The 25103-nt window shown below is 43.9% G+C and overlaps 1 protein-coding gene across 3 annotated transcripts in view; it reads left to right on the forward strand.

The window, feature by feature from the left end:
• The window catches only part of EXD2 (exonuclease 3'-5' domain containing 2), a 50670-nt gene extending 37063 nt beyond the window's left edge, over positions 1-13607 (forward strand). For all 3 annotated transcript variants that reach the window (XM_043472382.1, XM_043472383.1, XM_043472384.1), the window contains 5 exons: positions 4260-4591; positions 5777-5883; positions 6140-6275; positions 7388-7744; positions 10258-13607. In XM_043472382.1, coding sequence (XP_043328317.1) covers positions 4260-4591; positions 5777-5883; positions 6140-6275; positions 7388-7744; positions 10258-10474 — 1149 coding nt within the window. In that variant the 3' untranslated portion in view covers positions 10475-13607. The remainder of the gene's footprint in view (positions 1-4259; positions 4592-5776; positions 5884-6139; positions 6276-7387; positions 7745-10257) is intronic.
• Positions 13608-25103: the final 11496 nt, after the last annotated feature.

Here is a 25103-nt window from a genome sequence, read left to right on the forward strand (position 1 = left end):
AGTAATTTATATTTTTGTTTGCTTAGTTTTCTGTATACCTGTTAACTATGTCTACTCCAGACTCTCCTCTCTGCTGGTTCAGACACAGTCAGGTAACTTAGTCATTTAAGTTTCCTTTGGAGCTTGCCCTCGTCTCTTCCTGTTTCTTTCAGGACTGGTTGCTCTGTAGCCCTGCTTGCCAGACTCTCATCCTGTTTGTGTTTACCATCAGAGTGTAAATTCTCTTCACCTCTCTTCTATAGCAGGTCCTCTGTTTCACAAACCTTGTGTCTTTTCACTTTCTTGTTCTGGTGGAGTACATTCAAAATAGCTTCCTGAGAAAAGGAGCATGGGAAGTTAATTTATGACACCTTGCATGTCTGAAAAGATACTTGTTTCCTCTGATACTGATACTTTGGCTGAGGATAGCATTTTAGGGTGGAAATCATTTTCCTCAGAACTTTGAAGGCAGTGCTGTTTGTAGCTTCCAGTGTTGATGTTGAGTATGTTTTTCTTTCTGGAAAAATCTTCTTTATTCTTAGTTTTTAAATTCATGATGATATACATTAGTGTGAGCTATTTCCCCTATAGTCTTAGAATTCAGTGGACTCTTGATCTGGAAGCTCATGTCTTTCAGTTCAGGGAATTAGTCTCAAAATATTTCTTAGAAAATTTCCCTTTTGTTTCTAGAATTCATATTATATGTGTTTTGGATCCCTTGAATTAATATTCTCATTTTCTTAGTAAAATGTTTTCTCTTTGATTTTCCATCTCTGTATTTTTTGTTTTATCTTCTGGAAAATTTCAAGTTTATCTTTCAATATTTCACTCAAAGTTTTAATTATTCCTATTGTTATAAGAGCTCCTGGTCTTCTCTGAATATTCACCTTGAAAATAACTTTTCATTTTTGTTTAATAACATCTTCTCTTATCTTAGAGTGTTGAAGGTTCTGAAGTTTTTTTTCCTTCCTGCATTGCCTCCTTTTCCTCTGAATTCCTAATTTTAAATGTTTGATTTGGTCTTTGTCTTTCATGTTAAGGATTTTTTTTCAAATGTTAGATCCTTGGCTATCCATTTCTATTTATGAAGGAGACATTAAAGCGCCAGTTGAATCTACTGGCCTATTGAATCAAGCACCAATTGATGAATGAGTAATAAAATACAGTATAGCCATACAATAGAATACTATTCAACAGTTAAAAGGATACATACTACAACATGGATGAGTCTTGAAAACATTATGCTAAAAAGTGAAAGAAGCCAGTTACACAAGATCACATATTGTATGAGTCCACTTATATGAAGTGTTCAGAACAGGCAGATCTGTAGACAGAAAACAAATCAGTGGTTGCTTAGGATTGGAAGAAGTAGGGGATGACTACTAAAGGATATAAGATTTTTTATTGGGCTGACGAAAATGTTCTAAAATTGATGTGGTGAAGGTTGCACAATTCTGTAAATGTGTGAAAAATCCTCAGTCATGCAGCATCTCTAAAAGACATATTTGGGACAATTGGCGACATTAGAATGCAACCATATATTATTGTGTTTTGTCAGTATTAAAGTTCTTGGGTGTGACAGTGGTGTGATTATGTAGGAGAGTGTCCTTGTTCTTAGAAGAGATGCACTAAAGTATTTAAGGAGGAAGTATCATAGTAGCTGCAACTTAATATTGAAATGTGTTCAGCCAAAAGGGAAGTATTTGGTGTATGTATTATAAAGAGATAAAGCACATGTTGACAGTTGTGAATGTTAGTTGTCATTCTTTTCTGTAGGTTTGAAACTTTCAAAATAAAACATTGGGGAGAAAAGGTTAATTGCCAGCAAATTTGAAACCAGATTTGTGATCCATATTATTATGAAAATTCAGAATTTCTAAAGACTCATTCGTTCTTCATTTAAAATATTTATTGTTTTAAAATTATAAACATAATGCTTAATGAGATTTTGTAAAATATAGAACATAATATTTAAATTTGACATTTAAAGAAATGAAGTGAGAGCATAGCACATATGGCCAAATTTTTTTGACTAGTGGGTTTTATTATCAGTAACTATAAATTATAATCAAATGTCAATAACGGTAAGTCTTTTCTCTCAGGCCACTCAGTTTCTCCAGACATAAATCTTCTAGTCTTCTACCCAAGAAGTATAAGCCCCACAGCCTATATACTGGTAGCTGAGTAGAAGAGGTGGTGCTGGTTATCTCATTATTTAATATGTAGATTTTCCCATAATCCTTATTTTTCCTGATGACACTTTGCCCCCAACCTCTGCCATCCCTGATATTACTAGGTCCAGATCCTCTGTGATTTAACCACTATGTAGCTTACACTTGTCAAAACCCAAACTCTGCACACAGAGTAAAACAAAGCAGAAATATGAGTTCATTGCAGTAACTCATGTGAGCTGTTACTTCATTTTTTTTAATTGCTAAATAATACTTCATTGTATGGATAGACCACATTTTGTTTATTCGTTCATCATTTGGTAGAGCTTTGAGTTGCTTTCGTTTTTTTGGCTGTTATGAATAATACCACTCTGAATATCTGTGTGTAAGTTTTTATGTGGACATACATCTTCAGTTCTCTAGGGTAAATAACCTACAATGGAATTACTGAGTCATATGGTAACTTTATGTTTAAGTGTTTTGAGGAATTGCCAAACTATTTTCCAAAGTAACTGTATCATTTTATAGTCCCACCAGTAATATATGAGGGTTCCAATTTTCCATATTGTGTTTGATTTGGTTTTAATTTATATTTCCCTAGTGACCAATGATGCTGAGCATCTTTCATGTGCTTATTGTCTAATGTTATATCTTCTTTGGAGAAATGTCTATTCAGATCCTTTGCTCACATTTTAATTGTGTTGTTTGTTTTTAAATTGTTGAGTTTTAACAGACGTGTGTGTCTATGCATACATATTCTTTATATATTCTGGATGCTAATCTCTTATCAGATATATAATTTATAAATATTTTCTCCCATTTTATGCAAATTTTCCTTTCACTTACTTGATGGGATCATCTGAAGCATGAAAGTTTCAAATTTTTTTTTGAAAGTTTTAATTTTTATTGAGGTCCAGTTATCTATTTTTTCTTTTATTCCTGATGCGTTTGCTGTCATATCTAAAAAATTGTTGCCTGACCTAAGGTCATGAACACTTACTCTTATGTTTTCTTCAAAGAATCATATGTTTTAGCTCTTACACCTAGGTTCTCCTAATTCATTTTGAGTTAATTTTTGTGTGTGGTCTGAAGTGGGAGTCCAAATTTATCCTTTTGCATGTGAACACCCAGCTATTCCAGCACCATTTGTTGAAAGTGCCTTGAATTCCTTATCATTTGAAAGCAATTTTTTTTTTTAAAACAATTTGTTAAAAAAGTATTCTGCACTCTTCACATTCAAACACCTTCTTTTCCTGTGGGAGACTGCTTGCTGACAGAGATGTAGATGGTTGAGTATACGTGGAAAATTTTATCTAAACTTCTTTTTCTAGTATTCTGTTCTTTTTTTGTTATTCTAAAAGTACACACAGAAAAAAAGATCTATATGAATAGTATTATTTACCAGGCTTGATTATTAAAGGTGAATTAAAGGAATTTTCATTAAAGTCCTTACATGCTTTGTTAGGAAGAGCTAGTAATTAAATTAATAGTTTTGACTACTTTTATTTATGACCAGCTTGCCTGTGCCTAGTTGCTTGAGAGAATGACTTACTATTGTTAAATACATAAATTCCAGAAATGGACCCTTGTGACTTTTGATCTGAGGTCCATGTTTGAAGCTGTTTTTCTTGTTTTACATATCATATTAATATGTACAGCAGTTTGTCTCTGATCAGTAGTCACACAGGCCTCTTAATGAATCTTGGTGTCAGTTGTTCTAGATGATGACCATTTCCAAAGTGAAATTCATGTACTAGCTGTCAGACCTGTGATAAGTACCCTACTCCAAGCTGGAGGAAAATCTGTCCAGCAGGTTTGGTAGCAGATAGAAGGAAACTTCACTGATTTATATAGATTAGGAATTTCAAGCATGTAGAATAAGTCATTATTTTATCTATGTTACATGAGGATTCATTATACCATTTGATTTATTTTTGTCTAGTTTGAATTTTTTTGTAATGAAAACGTTTTAAGCAGTAGATGGTGCCTGGGTTACTGTGCATCTTGAATTAGAACCTGGAAGTGGTCTCTTGTCTTTGTGACTGACTTTGAACTTGCTCTCTCTGGTCCGCCTTCTGGATTCTACTGATCTCTGACTTTTCTCTTCAGGTAATTTATGCTGCCAGGGATGCCCAGATTTCAGTGGCTCTCTTTCTCCATCTTCTTGGATACCCTTTCTCTAGGAATTCGACTCTAGAAGAAAATGATGACCACATTGTCTGGAGAAAAATCTTAGAGAAATGTCAGGATGTGGTAGATATCCCATTCCGAAGCAAAGGGCTTAGCCGATCAGGAGAAGAGGTTAATGGGGAAGCAACAGAATCTCAGCAGAAAATAAGAAATAAGAAGTCGAAAGCTGATGGAACAATGCCAGGCAACCACCAAGGGAGAGACCCCAGAAAACATAAAAGAAAGCCCCTGGGAGTGGGCTATTCTGCCAGGTAACTGAGTTGTTCTGTGTCTAGTAGATTCAGTGGCCCAGCCTGCAGCAAAAAGCATGATGCTTTACCTTGGGTCTGGGAAGAAGGCTTGTGTGGTAAGGTGGCAGGGGCTCTCCAAGGATTTTTATTTTTCCTTTCCTTCAAGGACATTTGGAGCTAGCCTTTATTTGTGTACTTTTCCCTTTTACCCTTCTACTGTTTTATTTTTGAGCAGTGGAAGTGGAAATGAGGAGTGCTTAATCTAGCTTTGTCACTGACCTTGATACAACCTTAAGATCTGTACTTCTATTATAAATGAGAAAAGTGAAAGTGTAGTCACTCAGTTGTGAACCCTATGGACTGTAGCCCGCCAGGCTCTCCAGGCAAGATTCTCCAGGCAAGAATGCTGAACTGGGTTGCCATTCCCTTCTCCAGGGGATCTTCCCTACCCAGGGATTGAACCTGGATCTTCTGCATTGCAGGCAGATTCTTTACCATCTGAGCCACCAAGGGGTATAATTATTATTCTTTGCTTGCTTCAGGAGAGCTGTGAAAGTAACATGAAGTGCCTCATACTTTTCAGGAGAAATGCATCATTCGATTTCTTACTCATTTGGTATTTGATTATTTAGAATGGTATCCAGGTCCTAAACTTATGTTATTCTCTAGTCAATGAGAATTTTCCTGTACAGCTTATGTCTCTATTGCAGAATGATGACTAATAAATACTTTGGAGTGGAAGTTTGGTTCCTCTAAGCAAAATGCCTTTAGGAATTGGATGATTAAATTGAAGCAAGCATTGCGTATGAGCCAGAAATAAATCCACATGGCACTCATTACTTGAGCTTGAATTTTAATTGACTTGGTTTAATCCAGTGATTACAGGGAAGTTTCTTCATGTCCTGTTCCTGCTTGCTTTCATGGTAGAACCATGTAAACATTACCCAACTTACTCCCTAATTTCCCAATCTATAAATATAAAAACTAATGGTATAAACTAATTCATTTTAATTTCTCTTTCTTAGCCCATTGTAGATGGAAGAGTAAACATGGTTTCTCACCATGTTCCCCCCGCCCCCCCCCCAATAAATGTAACATATGACCCTAGTGTTGAATGGCTTGGGTCACTCAGAATATAGGAAGGTAATTGATACCTTGATCAATAGTTCGCTCCAAATTTTAGATTTCTCTCTCCCTTCCCCACAGAAAATCACCTCTCTACGATAACTGCTTTCTCCACGCTCCTGATGGACAGCCCCTCTGCACTTGTGATCGAAGAAAAGCTCAGTGGTACCTGGACAAAGGCATCGGAGGTTTGAGACTCAGCCGTCATACTTGATTTATAATTAGGTGCATGCAGGCACTGACTGGAGTGAGCCTGAGATCAGGGAGAGGGTTGCGATGTGTAGAAGGCAAGAGAGCCCTAGAGACACGCAGGATGGAGCTGTTCAAAGCCCAGAAATAGTGATCTCTGCCCAGGACACAGCAGAGAACAACTGAGGTGGTGCTTCTTCCTTGGGGGAGAGGTGGGCAGACGGTCATGTGCTAACGCTGCCTCTTTCCTCTAAGAGCTGGTGAGTGAAGAGCCTTTTGTGGTCAAGCTGCAGTTTGAACCTGCGGGCAGACCCGAATCCCCGGGAGACTACTACTTGATGGTTAAAGAGAACCTGTGTGTAGTGTGTGGCAAGAAAGACTCATACATTCGGTGAGTGTCCAGCAGGGTGCGGCTGCCCTCTTGTCTGCTTCTGATGGAAGGTGCCTTTCAAGCCACACGCAGGGCCCTCGGCGGGCTTGGTTGAGTCTGCCCACTTTGGCTTGGAGACTTGTCCCCAGGGGGCATCCCAGTGTCCCCGAGAGCTTCCACACTCTGCCTGGCCTTGCTGTAGTGGTGCCTGCCACTACCCCCACCGCCCCGCCGCCCCCCACCAAAGCCAGTTTTTAGTTTCCGGAATGAAACACTCTTGTCAAAACAGTTTGCCATGAAGAGAGTCGTTCCCTTTTGCTCATGAAGGAACGGAGACCAGTTCCTTCAGAAGCTGCCTTTCTGTGTCCTTGTGATCCTCCCTTGAGTGGCTCACAGGCTTTGTGACCCTGGGTACATGAGTATCCAGGTGACCTGAAGGCACACTCTGGAATAGTCTGAGATTATTCTGCGTCAAGGTCCCCAGGCAATGAGGGTGATGTTACCACTGGGTCCGGGTACCCAGACACCTGGGCTTTCTCCCTGGCTACTGAGGTGTAGTAACTCACTTGACTCCTATCTCTCCTTGCAAAGTAAGGCAAACAGTTGTGGTGGCCAGGAGTTTTCCCTGAGAACTTAGTTCTCCTTAGAAGACAATGACGGACTTTGATGAACCAGGAGTAAGGGACTCTTCAGATGAAAGAAACGGGCTCTTACAGATCACCAGGCTTCCAAAATTTCGGGAAGAGTGGTTATCTGCTGCATGCTTTGAGAGGGTTATTTTCTAGATGTTAAAGGCCATTAGAATTTCTTTTCATTTCTCAGATCCTTCTCCTTTGGGGAGCACAGACTTCCCAAAGGTGGTTATCAGCCTCTTCCTACCCCTGGCTTGCCAGAGGAGTCAGAGACCCGGTGGTCTGTGCTACTTCAAGGAGAGGGGGACCCAAGGGCCATAGGCAGGTGGGCGGAGACCGGAATAGGTGGTCGGGCCTTTCTGTCGTCTCTGTTGGGTTGTGGGGCCCCAGCTCCTCAGTCGTGTTTAGACCCAGATCAGAATCCCAGTAGCCCACCTGCCGACTCCGTGTTCGGTCTGTGTCGTCTGCTAACGCGCGCTGCCTTGTGCCGGGCGCCCGCAGGAAGAACGTGATCCCACACGAGTACCGGAAGCACTTCCCCATCGAGATGAAGGACCACAACTCCCACGACGTGCTGCTGCTCTGCACCTCCTGCCACGCCATCTCCAACTACTACGACAACCACCTGAAGCAGCAGCTGGCCAGGGAGTTCCAGGCCCCCATTGGCTCCGAGGAGGGCTTGCGCCTCCTGGAGGACCCTGAGCGCCGGCAGGTGCGCTCGGGCGCCAGGGCCCTGCTCAACGCCGAGAGCCTGCCTGCGCACCGGAAGGAGGAGCTGCTGCAGGCGCTGCGAGAGTTTTATCGCACAGACACGGTCACGGAGGAGATGCTTCAGGAGGCAGCCAGCCTGGAGACCAGGTATGATCTGCGGTCCTGCTCAGAGGGGAGTGACGACTGGTCCAGTGTCTTTACATCGGCTGCTCGGTTTGCGTGCCTGTAGGGCAGAAGCAGGTGCCCCGCGGCAGCCTCGGGCTCACCCCGCTGAGTCTGTGTGGCTCAAGATATCCAGGCAGGTGGGACAGAGCAGTCGATTTGCTGATTAACTTTCTAGAGGAGACCTGCCTTCTGTCCTTGACCTTTTAAGATCATATCCCTATGTCCAGCCATTTTCATAATGAGCAGGAGAGTTCAAAGGCACCGGAGTTGAACCTTATGCATTTTCTGCAGAAGGAAATCTTGTGGTCAGCACGTAAGAGGAAAATCAGAGCCAAGAAATATCCCTCCAGTCTCTGGAGTTGCCTGTGAAGTACAGTGTGTGTGGTTTTGCATCTTTTCCCTTATCCAGGTCGGTGGGAATTGAGACACAGGGGTTCATGTTTCCTGTCTCTAACCTGCCCTCCAGGGTATTGGCCTGCTGAATGGCATGTTGGCCAGGATCGTTGTTAGCATTTAAATTACGTTGTACGTTTTTGCTTCCTTGCTTGCTTTCTCTCTCTTTCCCCAGGAGTACATAGTTGAATTCACTGAATTCATATCATTTAATTCAGTGTCCCTAGATGAGAGGCATTTTATAGTCCTGAGAAATGAATGGCAGCATGGCCCAGATGCTAAAAACTCTGGGCTGCCTGTTATAGTTTGCTTCCCAACTTGTCAGTTCTTTCCAGGGATTGAAGTAACTGAACTGGTAAGTTCACAAATCCTGATAGTGTTGCTGGTTGCCTATGGTGTTTTATTATTAAAAAAAAAAAAACTCCCATAAACTTAATTATAGCAACAAATATTTATTGAACAAATTTTTATAGATATGCTAATCTATTTAGCCCAGTTAACAAACTTTATATATATTGCCTTAATTGTTTCTTATAACAATTCTTTCCCTCCTGTGAGGTAGGATTTAGATTTCTTATTGGTTTCTGCTAACATCATATCCTGTATTTTTTTTAAATCTTTCAAGATTTAAAAATTATTCCTAAGACTATTTTGCAAACTCCATTTTAGATATATCAAAATTAAGGTTAAGGTTATATTACAAATTAAGGAGACTAGCTTCTTTAATCAGTTCCCAGATGTATTTCCTAAAACAGCTACATTTCCCTTTTCGGTGACCAACCTATCTAGTAAATTCATCTCGCTGCCTTGGATGGGAGGGTGCTGGGCTTGGATGTCTAGGACCAAGAAGAACAGCTGTTTGGGGAAAGTTAGGCAAGTTAGTGGTATGCTTGTGAGTTAAATAAGAACATAGCCCACAAACACCCGGAAGGCACGAACAGGCTAGACGGGGAGGATTGAGAGTGGGGTGTGGATGCAGGGAGAGGAACTGAATCCCAGGCAGGGAAATCCTTTCATTCACAGGAGCTGAAGGCACTGCTCACAAGGCATCTTAGTGAGAAAGGAGGCAGGGCTTCATCTTCTCATTAAACAGCACGAGCTGTGCAGCCGAGCAACACGGTAGCATTTAACTGTGACCAAAACACGTCTTGTGGATGTGGTTTGGCATTTCTTCGTATGAGAAGGAAGGCACTGAAGAAATATGCCACCTTTATTTTACATTCAAGTATTACACTGTGATGAAAGCCTGGAACACGTGGGCTGATTGAAGAGTTCATATAAAGACTAAGTATTGATCAGAATGAGTAACTTAAAAGAAGGTCGAGGGACTTCCCTGGTGGTCTGTTGGCTAAGACTCTGTGCTCCCAATGCAAGGGGGCCCAGGTTCTTTACCTGGATCTGATGGAACTAGATCTGAACCTGAGTCTCCGCCCTGCAGGTGGATTCTTCACCATCTAGGCCACCAGGGAAGCCCTAGATCCCACAGGCCGCAGCTAAAGATTGCGCATACTGCAACGAAGATTGATCAGACCCCGTGCTGCAACTAAGACTCAGTGCTGTCAAATAAATAAATATTAAAAAAAAAAAATTTTTATCAAATATGGAGAGTAGTTATTTATGAAAAACAAAGAAATGTCTATTTTTGTTTCTTTGTTCCCAATTAATGTAGATAAATTTTAAAGTGCATTAAAGCAATGGTAAAGTAAATAAAAAGATGCTATACAAAAAAAAAAAAAAAAAGGGTAAGCCAGTAGGAAGGAAACCCTTCAGTTAATGAAAGACCTCCATTCTCCACCCATCATCTGCCAGGCGGTGGGGCCCCCACTAGTAGGGTTGAGCGTTATGCAGTGGTCTTCCCATAAGTATAGCTCAGAATCCCCAGATGTCTTCTATGGAATTGATTGTGCTTGACCGAACTATTTTTAAAAAGTCAGATATGGGAAAGAAGATGTTTTCAAAAGCATCAAAGTAACCAACCCTTCAGGAGTCGGGTAGCCTCTCTGTGTTCCCCCATGGAAGCCCCTTGGCCCACAGGATCTGGAGCCATTGAGATGCTGTCCTTGCTTGTTTTCCTCAGACCCTTGTCCTTCGTATCTCGACAGGATTTCCAATGAAAACTACGTTCCTCACGGGCTGAAGGTGGTGCAGCGCCACACCCAGGGCGGGCTGCGCTCCCTCATGCAGCTGGAGAGCCGCTGGCGGCAGCACTTCCTGGACTCCATGCAACCCAGGCACCTGCCCCAGCAGTGGTCGGTGGACCACAACCATCAGAAGCTGCTCCGGAAATACGGGGAGGACCTTCCCATCAAGCTGTCATGATCGCCGCCTCCCTTCCGGGTCAGGACGCCTGGGAAGCTGGAGCCGGGGGGGTGCCAAGTCACCTCTTCCTGTTTTAATGTCATTGTCAAATTCTGGTGACACAACTCACAATACTAAACCCGTCGTGATCATCCCAGGATGCTTCTGATGGAGCCAGGCTGTTGCTTTCAGGGGTGCTCCCGGTTTTGAATTTCAGCTGGGCAGAGTGAGAATTCTCTATTCCGCCCTTTTCTGGACCAATGGGAACCATGACCTTCATATTTTTCCCCTCTCCCTATAATGCTTTCCCTGTCCAGGCGACACATGAAGGATTCTTCCTGAAGTGTCTTGTCAGGACTTCCGAGTTTTTAATAATTTTTCTTCCCTGTCCAGTGTGTAGTTTATCTCAAACAGGAGCTGTCAAGCATTTCAATCCCATCCGGTTAGGAGGGAGAAAAAAATAAAACGTTCTTCTAGAGGTTGGAGAGGTGAAAAGGGATTGGATTCCTATTCCCAGTTCAGCCTCGTGATTAGAAGTTCTTTGGCTTGATGCTGTGCTGGAGCTCACCTGGGCAGGGATCCGGCCCACCTGGGCTGGTTTATTACACGTCCTTGCAAATGCTCCCCTTTACACGTTCAGGACCAAGGCAGCACCTTCCTGCCATATGTTTTCACCCGAACACTGGAGGGGATTCTCTTCTGGAAAGAGGCCTGGGTGGGCCACAGAGAAGCACAAGGACTGTCTCCCTAGAGAACTTGGATGATTTGCTCAGCTTTCGGCTGTTTGTTGCAATCCTCCTGCCCAGAACGTCAAGGTTTTTAGTGTAATCCCTTTTCTGAGAGGAAGATTATCTTTTCTCAGAATCAGTATCTGGTCCCTTCAGTGTTCTGTGTTCTATCAGATTTGCAATACTGACCTCTTTTAAGCTCTTTAATTCTCTCCCAGAGCCATTTGGTCAGGTTGCAGTGAGAGGATTTCTCCGTCTCCCATCTTGCCTGGGACACTGGGATTAATTAATCCATTTCGATGTTCAAAACGGTGGTGTTTCTCATCTTTCTAAACGTGAGGCCACCACTTTGAGCGTGAAATCAACTTATTAGTGATTAGTATCTTTTTTAAAGTATAAGGAAAACTTTCTTACAAGATTTTAACAAGCTTTAAAAAAATTTTTTTATGGCCAGAATTCAACAGGAACTCTGTGTTGGAAGTGTGCCTGAGTCGGTTATGGCTGCTCTAACATTGATAAGTAAAACAACTTCTAAGCACAAAGTTCATGAATTGTAAATGTAAAACTTTTTGCTTTATAACTTTGTAAAATCAGTGGATACTCTTGGGGAAGGAGATCTAGGCAGCCCGGTGGTGTGTGCTAAGTCGCTTTAGTCGTGTCCGACTCTCTGCGACCCTATGGATTGTAGCCTGCCAGGCACCTCTGACCTTGGGATTCTCCAAGCAAGAATGCTAGAGTGAGTTGCCATTCCTTTCTCCAGGGGATCTTCCCCACCCAGGGATCGAACCCACATCTCTTATGTCTAACCTACATTAGCAGGCAGGTTCTTTACCACTAGCCCCACGTGGGAAGCCCGTGGTATGTATGCACAGATTCCCCTTCCGCACCACATACCCCACTCCACCCCGCCTCCCACCCCCGCCCCTAGCTTTGACCCCTGGACAGCAGCCCACCACACATGCACATCTTGCATTTTTTTCCTCTGTCCCTTCCCACTCGTCCTCAAATAGGTGTTTCTGGGCCCTAAATCAGAAAGTCTTGGGGGCCGCATGTTCCGCACACTAGGTGGTTATGGGGCTATAACTGCACTGGAGCACACGGCAGAGGACCGGGAAACGGATGGGCGGGCGTCGTAGTAGTCAGGCTTGCCACAAGGGGGCGCCTGTAGCTCTTGCTTTATATTCATTCTTGAGAATAAGGGGCTTTTATACCCGGTTCTTGGACATAACTCACGACTTATGTTTCAGACTGTGTATATCTGATTCTGAGTCATTTTGATAAGTTTTATAAGAAAAACCTCTTTCTCTTAAGAGAGTAGGGCTCTTCCTTTCCCTTTCACACTAAGATGTGAGAATCATGTCCTAAGAGGTCGTTTAAGGTGCTGTGGTTGCTTCGGGTGAAAGGAATGGGTTCTCCAGTAGAGCTCCCTGCAGAACTTAATATCACAGAGCCAGCAGCCAAGATAGAAGGAAAATCTGGACTATGGCACACGCAATCTCTGTCCTTTTTAGAACACGCGCTGTTTAGATTTGAATCTTTTCGTTTTTTTTCAATCAGCCTTGGACTTTAGCAGCCTGTCCCTAAGACTGACAATTGCTATCTCAAATGAGTTATTTTAGGGTAAGAGTGTTTTAAAATAAGTTGGGTTTTTTTTTTTCTGATATAAAAGTAACGCGTATGCTTGTTAGAGACGAATCTAAAGAAAGAATGAAAATCCATCATCCCTCTGGGTAGAACAAAACTAATCTCTGCAGTTATGTTTATGAATTTCCTTTCAGTATTTAAAAATGCATATATCGTGTGTAGTATTTAAACAGGCTTGAGAGTATACATATAGCTTGGTATACTATTTTTCCTTCATTTAACATGGTATCATAAGTAATTTCTTATCTCTTTAAATCTTTGAAAGTAGATTTCCAGTAACTCTACCTTACTTTATTATCCATGCCCTCACTGTTGAAATTTTTGGTTGCTTCAGATCGTTTGTTAATATCAATGATACATGCGATGAACTTTTTTGTGTGTAAATCTTTGACTATAACTTTGCTAACTTACTTAGGTTAGAACCTTAGAAATTGGATTGCAAGGAGGGGGAGGCACGTTGCTGGAGGGAGTACAAACTGATAGCCATTTTTAGGAGTTTCTGTGATGGGAAGGCTTGCCTCTGACCCTTTCCCGCACGTCCTGGGGCATTTGCTGAGTTTCCTCCTCTGTGAGCAACAGTGAGCCGACAGCGTCACAGCAAAGGCCTCTCTGACGTGCCTGGGCACTATGATTGCAGCCTCAGAGTCTTTTTTCTGTTTCCCTTCTGCTCCCATCCTTCCTTGCCTCATTCCTCCTTGCAGCAGTGATTTTTGGAAATACTGTTTGTTTTAAAATAAAATTGTAAAAATAATTAATTAAAAATAAAAAATTTTATTTTAAAATAAGGGTTATGGCCTTTTTTCCCCCCCTGATAAACAAGCAATTACTGATTTGCCATCCTAAAGCGAACAAAGCATGATATTCAGGGATTTGTTTCCCTCTTAAGAGTGCAGCCATAAGTTATCCATGTCACAGACAGAGATCAGATGACAAAATGTGTTCTGTTGAAATAAAGCCATTTTAATCCCTCATTTTAGACTCTCAGGAGCCCAGCAGACAGAAAGAGCTTTTGTTCAGCTTCCTATTCTAATGTTTGGGGCCCTAACATTTGACTATAATTTAAATTTTAGTTACCTTACCTCTTTGAGTGTTTCATTCATTCATCTATCTTTTTCTTTTAATTCATTATGTCTCATCCTCTGAGAGGTACCATAGTCTCTCAGTTTACTAGTTTGCTAATTATTATGTATCTTAAAAGGATTCTTCTTTCTGGTCTCGTCTTTTCTGTTCTTTACTTTGTCATTTTTAGAGTACCTCATCCCTCAGGAATGCAGTTGAGAATCAGTTTTTCTTGGATGAGATAAACTATAAGAGGGTGTAAGAATGATTCTTGTATTGCTTTTGTTTAGTCACTAAATCATGTCTGACATTTTTACGACCCCATGGACTATAGCCGGGGCTTCCTAGATGTCGCTAGTGGTAAAGAGCCTGCCTCCAGTGCAGGAGACTTAAGAGATGTAGGTTTGGTCCCTTGGTTGGGAAGATCCCCTGGAGGAGGGCATGGCAACCCACTCCAGTATTCTTGCCAGGAGAATCCCATGGACAGAGGAGTCTGGTGGGCCACGGTCCATAGATTTCCAAGGAGTCGGACATGACCGAAGCAACTTAGCACGCTTGCGCGGACTGTAGCCTGCCAGGCTCCTCTGTCCATGCGATTTCCCAGGCAAGAATACTGGAATGTTTTGCCATTTCCTCCTCCAGGAGATGTTCTTCACCAAGGGATCGAACCCACATCTCCTGCACTGGCAGGCAGATTCTTCACCACTGAGCCATCTAGGAAGCCCCATTCTCGTATAGTTGACTCTTGATTGAATAAAATAAAATTTATACATAATCCTCAAAAATACTTCTTTTGGAACTGAGTCATTCTTTTTAGGTATTCCCCAAGTTGCCCCCTTATGCTGGAACCAAATACCTTCCTTCTGTCCCCAGTCCTGGGGCAGTTTTGCATCAGATGATGGAGCTGGGCTGACATGCAGCCACATGATCGTTCCACTTGTTCAAAAGTACCTGTTCCACCCACTCTACCAGGGAGATGCCTTTGCCTGTGGCACCAAGGTCCTTACTTAACTAGCAACATGTTATTTGGGAAGGTGGGAAATACATTAGACCATTGTTTCCTCCTCACTAGCCTTGTCTGTGGCCAACTCTGGTTGTTGGCACCCCCCAGTCATTGTGGGTACTGCACCAAATGGGCAATCCCATGGAGATAAGCAGGATCTGACTTCTTGTGCATTGGAAGAGGGAATGTAGGAAGCCCTAGTTCACACTTCCTGGGTATTCCCTCCTCTAAGGCAGTGGTACTTGCTGCCTTAGAAGGTCACTGTCTGACTGAGTGGAGATAGTTCATCTCATATCCTCCAGACCGAACTCAAGGCATTTGTCCTTGCAACTTCCTTATTTGCTTTTAATTCTTGAATGTTTCTCTCTTGCCTAATGGGTAGCCTGTTGCCTTTCTGCCAGCATAAGCTTCAAGAGCCACTGAATTTACAGTCAGCATTATTATCAACGGGATGTGTGAGTCCAGATATTCCTGAGTTGTAGAGGCTACTTACACTCTACGCCTGCTTCCCGAAGATCTCCCTTCTCAGGCTGCAACATGCTGGGGCAGAGTTGGGATTCTGACTGCTCAGACCACAGGGTATCTATTAAGTCCTGGAAAAGAATCTGAAATTTGAGCTTTTGTGGGTGGTGAGCTGGTGGGTGTGGAAAGAAATAGGAGATTGAGACATGGGCAGTTTTAAAGAAGGTACATTTATTTGGTTGGTGGGGGAGGATGGGAGCATAGTCCATGGACTTACCTTTATATTTTGCTTCTTGTGGCTCAGCTGGTAAAGAATCTGCCTGCAATGCGGGAGACCTCGGTTCGATCCCTGGGTTGGGAAGATCCCCTGGAGCAGGGAAAGGCTACCTACTCCAGTATTCTGGCCTGGAGAATTCCATGGACTGTATAGTCCATAGGGTCGCAAAGAGTCGGACACGACTGAGCGACTTTCACTTCACTTCAAACTTAATTGTATAGTGTATTGGAAGATCAAGAGGCCTTGGTGATAGTGTCTGGTTCTGGCCATCAGCTGTGTGTCTTTGGACCAATCGCTTAACTTTTTTGGGTTCTTTTCTGTACCTATAAAGCTCGGAGTTTGAATTAGATGTGCCGTAAAGGGGCCTACTAGCGTGGCATTCTGTAATACATCCCACTGTTTTATGTGGCACTTTCCCGTGGGTGTTGTGTACCTTCTGCTTTGTTGCACATTCTCATCCCACCCCAGCCCTGGGGATGGAGGCTGTGCATGAAGGGAAGCGGGGTGAGGAAGGCAGGATGCCACACCGTGTCCTCCCAGCCTGTTGACTAGGGCCAAGCCTGCTCCCTCCATCTGGAGCTCCACCTGTGGTCAAAACACTCTTCTCACCAGAGATATACTGTGTGTGGCCTTAGGGAACTCACATTTCTATTCAATTCACTATTTGACAGTAAAGAAGAGAAATCTTTATCTTCACCCACATTGCCAGTGCCGTAAGGCTTAATAAGAAATCAGCATGGAGTAGAAATGAGGCATTTTTGCCAAGTGTTGTAAATGGGAGGATGTTGGGGAGGAAAAAAACAAGGTTTCTCATTTAAAGATCGGAGATGTTGCGGCTGTGCCAATGAGAGAGAATTGAATAGAACTGGGCACTTGGAAAGTAAAACATTAAATCAGTAAGTTAATATTCTCTTTTTTTATGCTGTCAGGACTACCTAAGAAAATTTGAGGGCTCCACTGTGTTAACACATTGTTCTCCATCCGTGTATCCTAAGGCATAGTTAACTGCCAGGGAGACTTGAGAAGTCTCTAGGGCTTGCCTTTCTATAACCCTGACCCGCCTGGGCCTTTGTCCTGCTTACCTTTCTGGCCACCAGTGAGACAGACATATACAAAATATAAAGATTGTATTTTATAAGCTACCAAGAGACATTTTCCCCTCTGTGTATCCATTCTCTGTGACCTGGCAAAAGATACATATTACAGTCCATCATTGTGCTTCGTTTCAGTCCCAAAGAGGTTATGGTGTATTGGCTTTGTGTTGCATAAACTTCTTTGTACCCGGTATGCTAAACTTGAAGCTCTTTTCACAATAATCACTTCAATGTAGACATGGGCCCCCCTTTTTCTACCATATTGGGGTCATTTTGTTGTTCTGGATCAATGACCAGATTCCCAAAAAGGAGGCTAAAGTATATATCTCTCCCCTCTCCTAAAATGTAGACATCTTTTTTATATCTTGGGCTTCCCTGATAGCTCAGTTGGTAAAGAATCTGCCTGCGCACTGTTTACAATAGCCAGGACATGGAAACAACATAGATATCCATCAGCAGATGAATGGATAAGAAAGCTGTGGTACATATACACAATGGAATATTACTCAGCCATTAAAAAGAATACATTTGAATCAGTTCTAATGAGGTGGATGAAACTGGAGCCTATTTTACAGAGTGAAGTAAGCCAGAAAGAAAAACATCAATACAGTGTATTAACGCATATATATGGAATTTAGATAGTAACAATAACTCTACATGGGAGACAGCAAAAGAGACACAGATGTATAGACAGTCTTTTGGACCCTGTGGGAGAGGGCAAGGATAGGATGATTTGGGAGAATGGCATTGAAACAAACATGTATATTATCATATGTGAAACAGATCACCAGTCCAGGTTCAATGCATGAGACAGGGTGCTCAGGGCTGATGCACTGGGATGACCCAGAGGGATGGGATGGGGAGGGAGGTGGGAGGGGGCTTCAGGATGGGAAACACATGTATACCCATGGCTGATTCATGTCAATGTATGGCAAAAAACCACTACAATATTGTAAAGTAATTAGCCTCCAATTAAAATGAATAAAAAAAAGAATCTGCCTTCAATGCAGGAGACCCCGGTTTGATTCCTGGGTCGGAAGATCCACTGGAGAAGGGATAGGCTACCCACTCCAGTATTCTTGGGCTTCCTTTGTGGCTCAGCTGGTAAAGAATCTGCCTGCAATGGGGGAGACCTGGGTTCGATCCCTGGGTTGGGAAGATCCCCTGGAGAAGAGATAGGCTACCCACTCCAGTGTTCTGGCCTGGAGAATTCCATGGACGGTCTGTGAGGTCGCACAGAGTCAGACGTGACTGAGCAACTTTCCCTTCGCTGTCACATCTCATGGCGCCAAGTGGGGCCCCAGCTGGTTGGCGCAGTCTCTTTCTAATCAAGATCTGGAGGTTTGGTCAGCCTGAGCTGTAGCCCACATGGCTTCCTCTGAGTTCTTGGATACAATGAGCAAGACTAAAGTTGGCTCCGAACAGGAACAGAAGATGACTTGGGGTTAGTTTTTCTTTTTTAAATGTTATACAAGTGCAGAGAGTTGGCTGCCATCCCCCTCTCAAACCATCAGCAGAGCTTGACCTTGGCCAAGATTTTGCCTCATCCTCTCGGCATTTTAGCATCGAGTTGCGTTTCAGCCGTGGAATGCTTAACCAAAAGCACATGCTGTCGTGGTAGCTTCCAAGGAGCAAGTTTTTGCAGAAAGTCCACATCATGTTGTTTTCTCAAAACAACTGTTTTCTCTGAACCACCAACCCAATAAACCCCCAAATGGTGATTCTTTGGTTTATTTGTACACAAAGGCTGAAATTTTTGCTGCTGTTAATAATACTTTATTGAAGTGCAATATAGTGAAAATACAATAAAACGTACAAATCTTATAACTACAGCTCGGTGAATTTTGACGAAGGTATATATATACCCATGTCATTAGGGGGCTTCCCTGGTGGCTCAGTGGTAAAAAATCCACCTGTCAATGCAGGAGACGTGGGTTCAATCCCTAAGCCACGGAGATTCCCTGGAGAAGGAAATGTCAACTCACTCCAGTATTCCTGCCTGGGAAATCCCATGAACAGAGAGGAGCCTGGTGGGCTATAGTCCCCGGGGTCAAACATGGTGACTAACTCATGTAATCATGAAGGGCTGGAGTTTTTTGTATCACATGAAACATACATCCTGATGATGTACAGGTTGGGGTTGGGAGGTTGTACATTCAGTTAGCTGAGCAGATTACTATAACACAGCAAATCCAGGTCAAAATGTGATGACATTTGGTGGTCTGAGTCCAGGCAGTTTGTTCTTTTTTCACTCCCAGGGGAACTGGGTACAGCGAAGCTTCATGATGTTTGTTTTTAACAAGTTACTTTTAAGAAGAAATAACATGTGCACATAGGACAAAATTTGTTTTCAAATGTATAATGAAAAAGGAACCTCCTCCCCAGTCCTGTCCCTTCCTGACAGTAACCGCTGTTACTATTACTTGTGCATAATGCATCCTTCAGAGAGGAGCAGAAATGGAATGTGAATGTGTGTGGGTTTGTTTTTAAGTCTTAGGTTTCTTCTTTGCTAAGTAAGAATTTCTCTGCCCTTCTCCTCATACTCTAAGCTCTAGTCTCTAGGCTCTAGTCTAGGGCATTTGTGTAGAAATCTGGATCCTGCTGCCTCAGTAGAACTAACCCTATTTCTCTTTCACTGTACAAAGTTCATACTCTGGATCTGGCTCCAAAGTCCATGTTTCTCATAGGATTGGCCATGAGTTGGTAAGTGTCTAGGCTGGGTTTTTTTACATTAGGCTTTCTACTTCTTTTAATATATATTTTAAATTTTCTGTAATAAATTTTTTAAAATGTCTTATTTCTTCAGCAGTAGCTCCTGCAACATACTTATCTACTTAGGTTTTGGGTTTGTTTTAAAGTAATGTTTCACTGCAACCTAAAAGGAAACTGTAGATATGACCACCCAAATCGACATTTAAAATTCCAAAGTTACAAACATGAACCAGGATGATTATTCACCTTCAAAAGCCATTCTTCTTTTTAAACATAGGACTGACCTCAAATTTATTTTGAAAAGCCAACTCCTCTGGCAAGCAAAGTTTGGTGTGATTTGTACACTGAGTTTCTCAAGAATGCAAATCTCATGCAGAGCAGAGGACTTATATTCAGCCTTGAAAAGTATACACAATATACTTTACACAATATAATGAGCTCAAGAGCCAGGGAAGGAAGAACCTCCCAGACCTACCCTCTCAGCTGGGGAGCAAACAAAGCCTGCATGGATAGCTTTCCTTGGCCACTACTCCCCTCTGTGCCAGGTGGATGAGGAGTCAGATCATCTCCAGGTCAGGGCGTTCCAAAGATGCACAGGTTTTTCCCATTCAAGTCCCATATGGTTTCCCTAGGGCCATTTTATCCTTGATGTCCTTTCACATTCTCTACTTTGTCTTGCTGTAATCCAATCCACCCCAGGCCTCTCCAGCCATCATTAAGTATATTCCCACGGGTCAGGGAGCTCTCTTGGAGCATCCCTTTAGAGCAGCTGTCACATTTGAGCAGCATCTGCTTTCCAACAAGCTTGAAGACAGAGTGAAGGACGTGGTTGAGTCTTTCCCAGTGGGAAGTGGATGACACTGGTAACCTTCGGGACTGCCATCAGGATGCTGCGAGTTGAGTGGCCCGGCAACTCTCGTGTGCAGCGAAGGCGGGTGATTCCCAGAAAGGGCAGCGGGTCTTCAGCCCTGTGGCCCGTGCAGGGTCCTAAGGCTGGAATGGTTCCCTGAGCCTTTGGCTCCAGCTCTTTCTGGGCAGGGAAACAGAATGAGGCAAAATGCCTGGTGTGTTTTTAAATAGATTCGGCTCACCACAGCCAACAAGCCCGACAGCTCTGGGAGGTGAGTGACCCTTCCTGAGAGATTTCTGTTGCGCCATTCCTCAGCCTCCATCCCCGCCCCTCCTGCTTCTCCCTTCTGACCTCACTCCCTGCTCTCTGGACGGTTTCTCTTCAGGCCTTTCTGGTTTTCGTATTTATTACACTTTTGTTGGTTTTCGCTCTCTGCCTTTTCTTTCCCCGAGGCTGCTTTTCCTCACGCCCTGTATCTTCTCATCTCTCCCAAGAGTGCGTCTCCATCTGCGGCTCCTTGTCTGTCTCCGCGTCTCAATCGTCCTCCTGGCCTCACCCGGGCTTTACCGACCCTGGAAAGAAGGGAGGGAGGCTTGGAGGAACCTACCTTGAGCAATCCCACGTGGTGGGGGCAGGTAGCCGCCTTCGTCTTGGGAAACGGACCTTAGCCGTGGCAGCTGATCCTGGGCAGAGTGGCAGTGCAGTAGGCAAGCCGGAGGAGGAGGAGGAGGAGATGGACAGGAGGGGTGGAGGGCCTGGCACCCACTGAAGGGGACAGTCAGAAAGGAGGTGGCAGAGGAAGGCTGGGTGGATGCCATGAGGAGGAGCTGGGGTGCGGGGGTGGGAAACCAGGGACGTGGGACCCCAGCCCAGCTCTGCCCAGCAGAGGCGGGCAGTGTGGGGAGAAGGCGCCTTAGAGACCCTTTCTCGCCACTCATCTCTGGCCCTTTTGTTCTTTTTCTTCCATGTTTCTGTCTTCATGTTGTATATCAGCAGCAGAAAACACCACACCACAAAAGGCCATCTGTCTTTGAAAGGGAACGGCTAGATCCGGAGGATTGAAGGCTGGATGCACTTCCCTCTCTGCTGAATTCGTAGGTCCCTCTGCCTCTGTCTGGCTGCTGGAGTCATCAGGGCCGGACCTTGAATGGAAGCCCTGTACCAGCTCTGACAGCCCAGCCGGGGCGCCACCAGAACAGGCAGCCGGCAGCAGTGTGCATCCCCAGACCCCCTCCAGGCGCCGGGGGAGCTGGGCTGTTGGCCAGCGAGGGCTTGGGCTGAGGGGCGGCTTCCAGAGGCTGATGCCAGCCCCACTAGGGGCTCCTCCTCCCCGGCTAGGAGCTGAGCTGCAGAGGGGCCTGTGGTAGAAGAAAGAGAAAGGAAAACTCTTGCTTAAAAAAAGTTTTACAATGAAGAGGTGATGAGTGCGTGTGGCAAAACATCCCAAAGGTATAAAACAATGAGTATACAGTGAAATCTCCTGCTCCTGTTCACCTCAAGGTCCCCTCCTCAGAGGTATCCCTGGATGTAGCAGTCTCTTGCACATTCTTCCAATATCTCCTTTTTAGGTCTCTATATCCTGGAAATTTTCAGATTCTTCAGGCAATGGAACATCTGCAATTGTTTGGATGCATATGTATATATGTAATATGTGCCAGGGGACCCAGTGATAATGAAGAAAATTGCATCTTAGTTCATTGCCAATAATTCTTGCTGGGGTACAGAATGGTTTTAAAAAATTAAAATAAGTAAACAGAATAATAAGATGCTAGCACTAGAAAGGACCTGCTGAGTCTTATTGTACCAAACCCCTCATTTTAAACATGAGAAAGAAGTTCGGATAAGTGACTTTTCCAGGGTCACCAAGCTGGCTTATGGAACAACTAGGACTAAAACCCCAGCTCCTCGCCTCCTAATCATTCCAAGTGTCCAAGAACATACTAGATGCTCTGTTTGTAGGTAAGGGCCTTTGAAAAGACGTGTGATGAGATGGAAAGAAAGACAAATGATTGGACGTGGGTTTAGAAATTTCCTTTGGAGGCAAATATAGTGAAAGAAATCAGTAATTCCAGGAAAGACCTGAAGTCGAAGACCTGAAAAATAGCATGTGCGTGCACACACACACACACACGCAGAGGCATTGGCAGCAGACAGAAGATGAACACCTATAAAGTCTACTGTCTGTCTCTCCTGCCAAGCCCAGCAGAGACTGTGAGAAGCGGCATGACCCCCTGCTCTGCTGAAGAACCCACACCCCTCGGATCCACTGTGGGGCTGGAGGCGGAGGCAGGCAGTTTTGGTTGGGCAGGAGGCAAAAACCACTTCAGACTAGAGTAAGAGAACAATCTGTGCAGGAACCGGGCTCAGGGATGCCAAGTGAGAGAGGAAGCTGGGCCTGGCCAGGCCATCACAGAGCCCTGCCTCCACTGGCTCCATGAGTACCGGCAGCCCCAACAGTTTATACCACCTACCAGGCCAAAACACACTAGGATTTATATACTGACAAAATAGCATCATAAGTTTAAAAAATTCTCTCTGCTTTGACATCAGCTCCAGACACTGTGAACAATTTCAGTGTCCAAGCCAGATTGATGGCCCCTTTGATGGCTTCAGACGGTGGCTTCAGTGAGTGGGGACATGTATGACTGTAAACATTGGCTGTAAAAACCCTCAATTGCTTTGAAATGGTAAATTTCCAGGCAATGTGGATCTGATGTCATATGCCTCCTGCATTAACAGCTTTTTCTTCCTGTTCAATTATTTTGGCTGGTAAGGGAGTGGAAATTACACTTCAAAATATATCGACGGGTATTTTCAGCCTGCTGAAAGCTTCAAAATATATACCAATCCTGGGAACATTCCCTTAATTTCCACTTCCCAGTTCTCAAGGAAAATGGAGGTTTCAATTATAGGCACCATTAGATGGAAGGAAATGCAGGACTAAGGCCTCTTTTCAATTCAGATGCTCTCTGGGCTTATCACTGACCTGTTTTTGAGCCAAATTTTGTTCCAGACCTAGGTGGAAAGGTCTGTCCTAACATGTCCTCATCATTTGGTACATGTCCTTGACAAAAAGATGAGTATTTCTAAGAACCTGGGTCCAGGGCCTTGAAACAGGGCATCTGACAGGGGAAAAAGCTAATTCTGTCTCTTTGTCTTCACACGAGGGATCCAGAGGTCCTGATTTCTAGTGCACACACCATCTCCCCCGTGCCTAGGTGCTAGGTACAGGCAGCCTCCCAGCTGTTTCTGCCCCAGGTGTGTTATGGTTTTCTCTGCCTAACTGACCTCTTCCACTCTTCTCCTGAGCAGCAGACCTGGATTTAAAACTCCCTTCCTGGGTGGATCACAGAGAACTCAAGTTCAGTAGACCATGTCTCCTAAATCTGCTCCTCCTCCTGTGTTCTCCATTTCAGTTAGTGGTTATCTTAAACCAAAGCACTTGTCTCCTACGCAAGCAATGGACATGTTATCCTCAAATCGTTTCTCTCACCTCCGCCTCTAACTGGTCACCAAATCCTTTGAGTCTACCTTCCTTCTCTTCTGCTCCAGTGTTTCTGCCCTAATCCAGGCTCACAGCATTACCTTCTTGGACTATTTCAATGTCATTGTGATCCCCTGCCACTGGTCTTCAGCCTCATCACTAAAACTAATAACTGATCATGTCATTCCCTATTACAAAATCTTGGGTGGTTCTTCATGGCTTTCCAGAATAAGTCCTAACTACTTACAGAAGCACACAAGATGCCTGTTAACTGGCCCATCTATCTCTCTAACCTGGTTACTGTCACCACCCTCTCCTCCATACACACTAAACGACCGACCACTATCTTCCCCACCTGCTTACCCTTTAAAAGACTCAGCTCTCAGATGACTTCTTCCATATGATGAAGGCCCCTTTGTGCTTGTATAGAGTCTATTATACCATGTGGTGACCATTTGTGCCTATTGCCCTATTATCAGTGACTGGGTTCCTAAGGAGCCGGAATCAGTTTTTGTTCATGTTTGTATTCCTGGAACCTAGAAGTGCTTGGCATGGTAGGTGTCCAAGAAGGAAAGGGAAGGGACTTCTCTGGTGATTTAGTGGCTAAAAATACTCCACACTCCCAATGCAGGAGGCCTGGGTTCGATCCCCAGTCAGGAAACTAGATCCCACATGTTGCAACAAAGAATTTGCATGCCACAACTAAAGACCTGGCACAGTCAAACAAAGAAATATCATTTCTAAATTGAAAAAAAGGCTGGAAATACCACCCTAATGGGCAAACAGGCATTGGCTTACCACTTGAGTGGTCTAGGTGACATTTTAATAGGACAGAATGGGGAGTAGCAGCCTGCCACCCTAGATATTTATTCATTCATTTACTCATTGCACAGATACTTAGCGAGAGCTGCCATGATGCCCAATGCTGTGCTAGACACTGGAGATACACAAAAGAAGACTGCCAGGCCCTGCTCAGAGGAACTCTCATTCAAAGGCAAGAGACAGGCATGTAACAGGCAGTGGCCTGACATTTGGGGCCATCTGGTCCTCTCTGAGGACCTGCGCCACTCAGCTCTGCAGAGGCTGAGGAGGAGGGGACAGGGCAAAGGAGACAGGCAGTGAGGTGGGGAGGTCACGGAGGGCTTGCAAGGGGCTTTGCCTCCGGGACCAATCCTGCTGACCAGCTGGATTTATGCATTTCTCCTGTGAAGGAATTCCTTGCTGTTAAGAAAAAGCATTTGACACATTTCTAATTAGCCCTCAGACTCTGCAATCCTATTATTCCCAAATGTAGCAGCTGGGTCATCTCATGATCAGTAATAATGTTTGCAGTTCAT

This window comes from Cervus canadensis, chromosome 6, assembly GCF_019320065.1.
Source record: "Cervus canadensis isolate Bull #8, Minnesota chromosome 6, ASM1932006v1, whole genome shotgun sequence".
NCBI classification, from domain to species: Eukaryota; Metazoa; Chordata; class Mammalia; order Artiodactyla; family Cervidae; genus Cervus; species Cervus canadensis.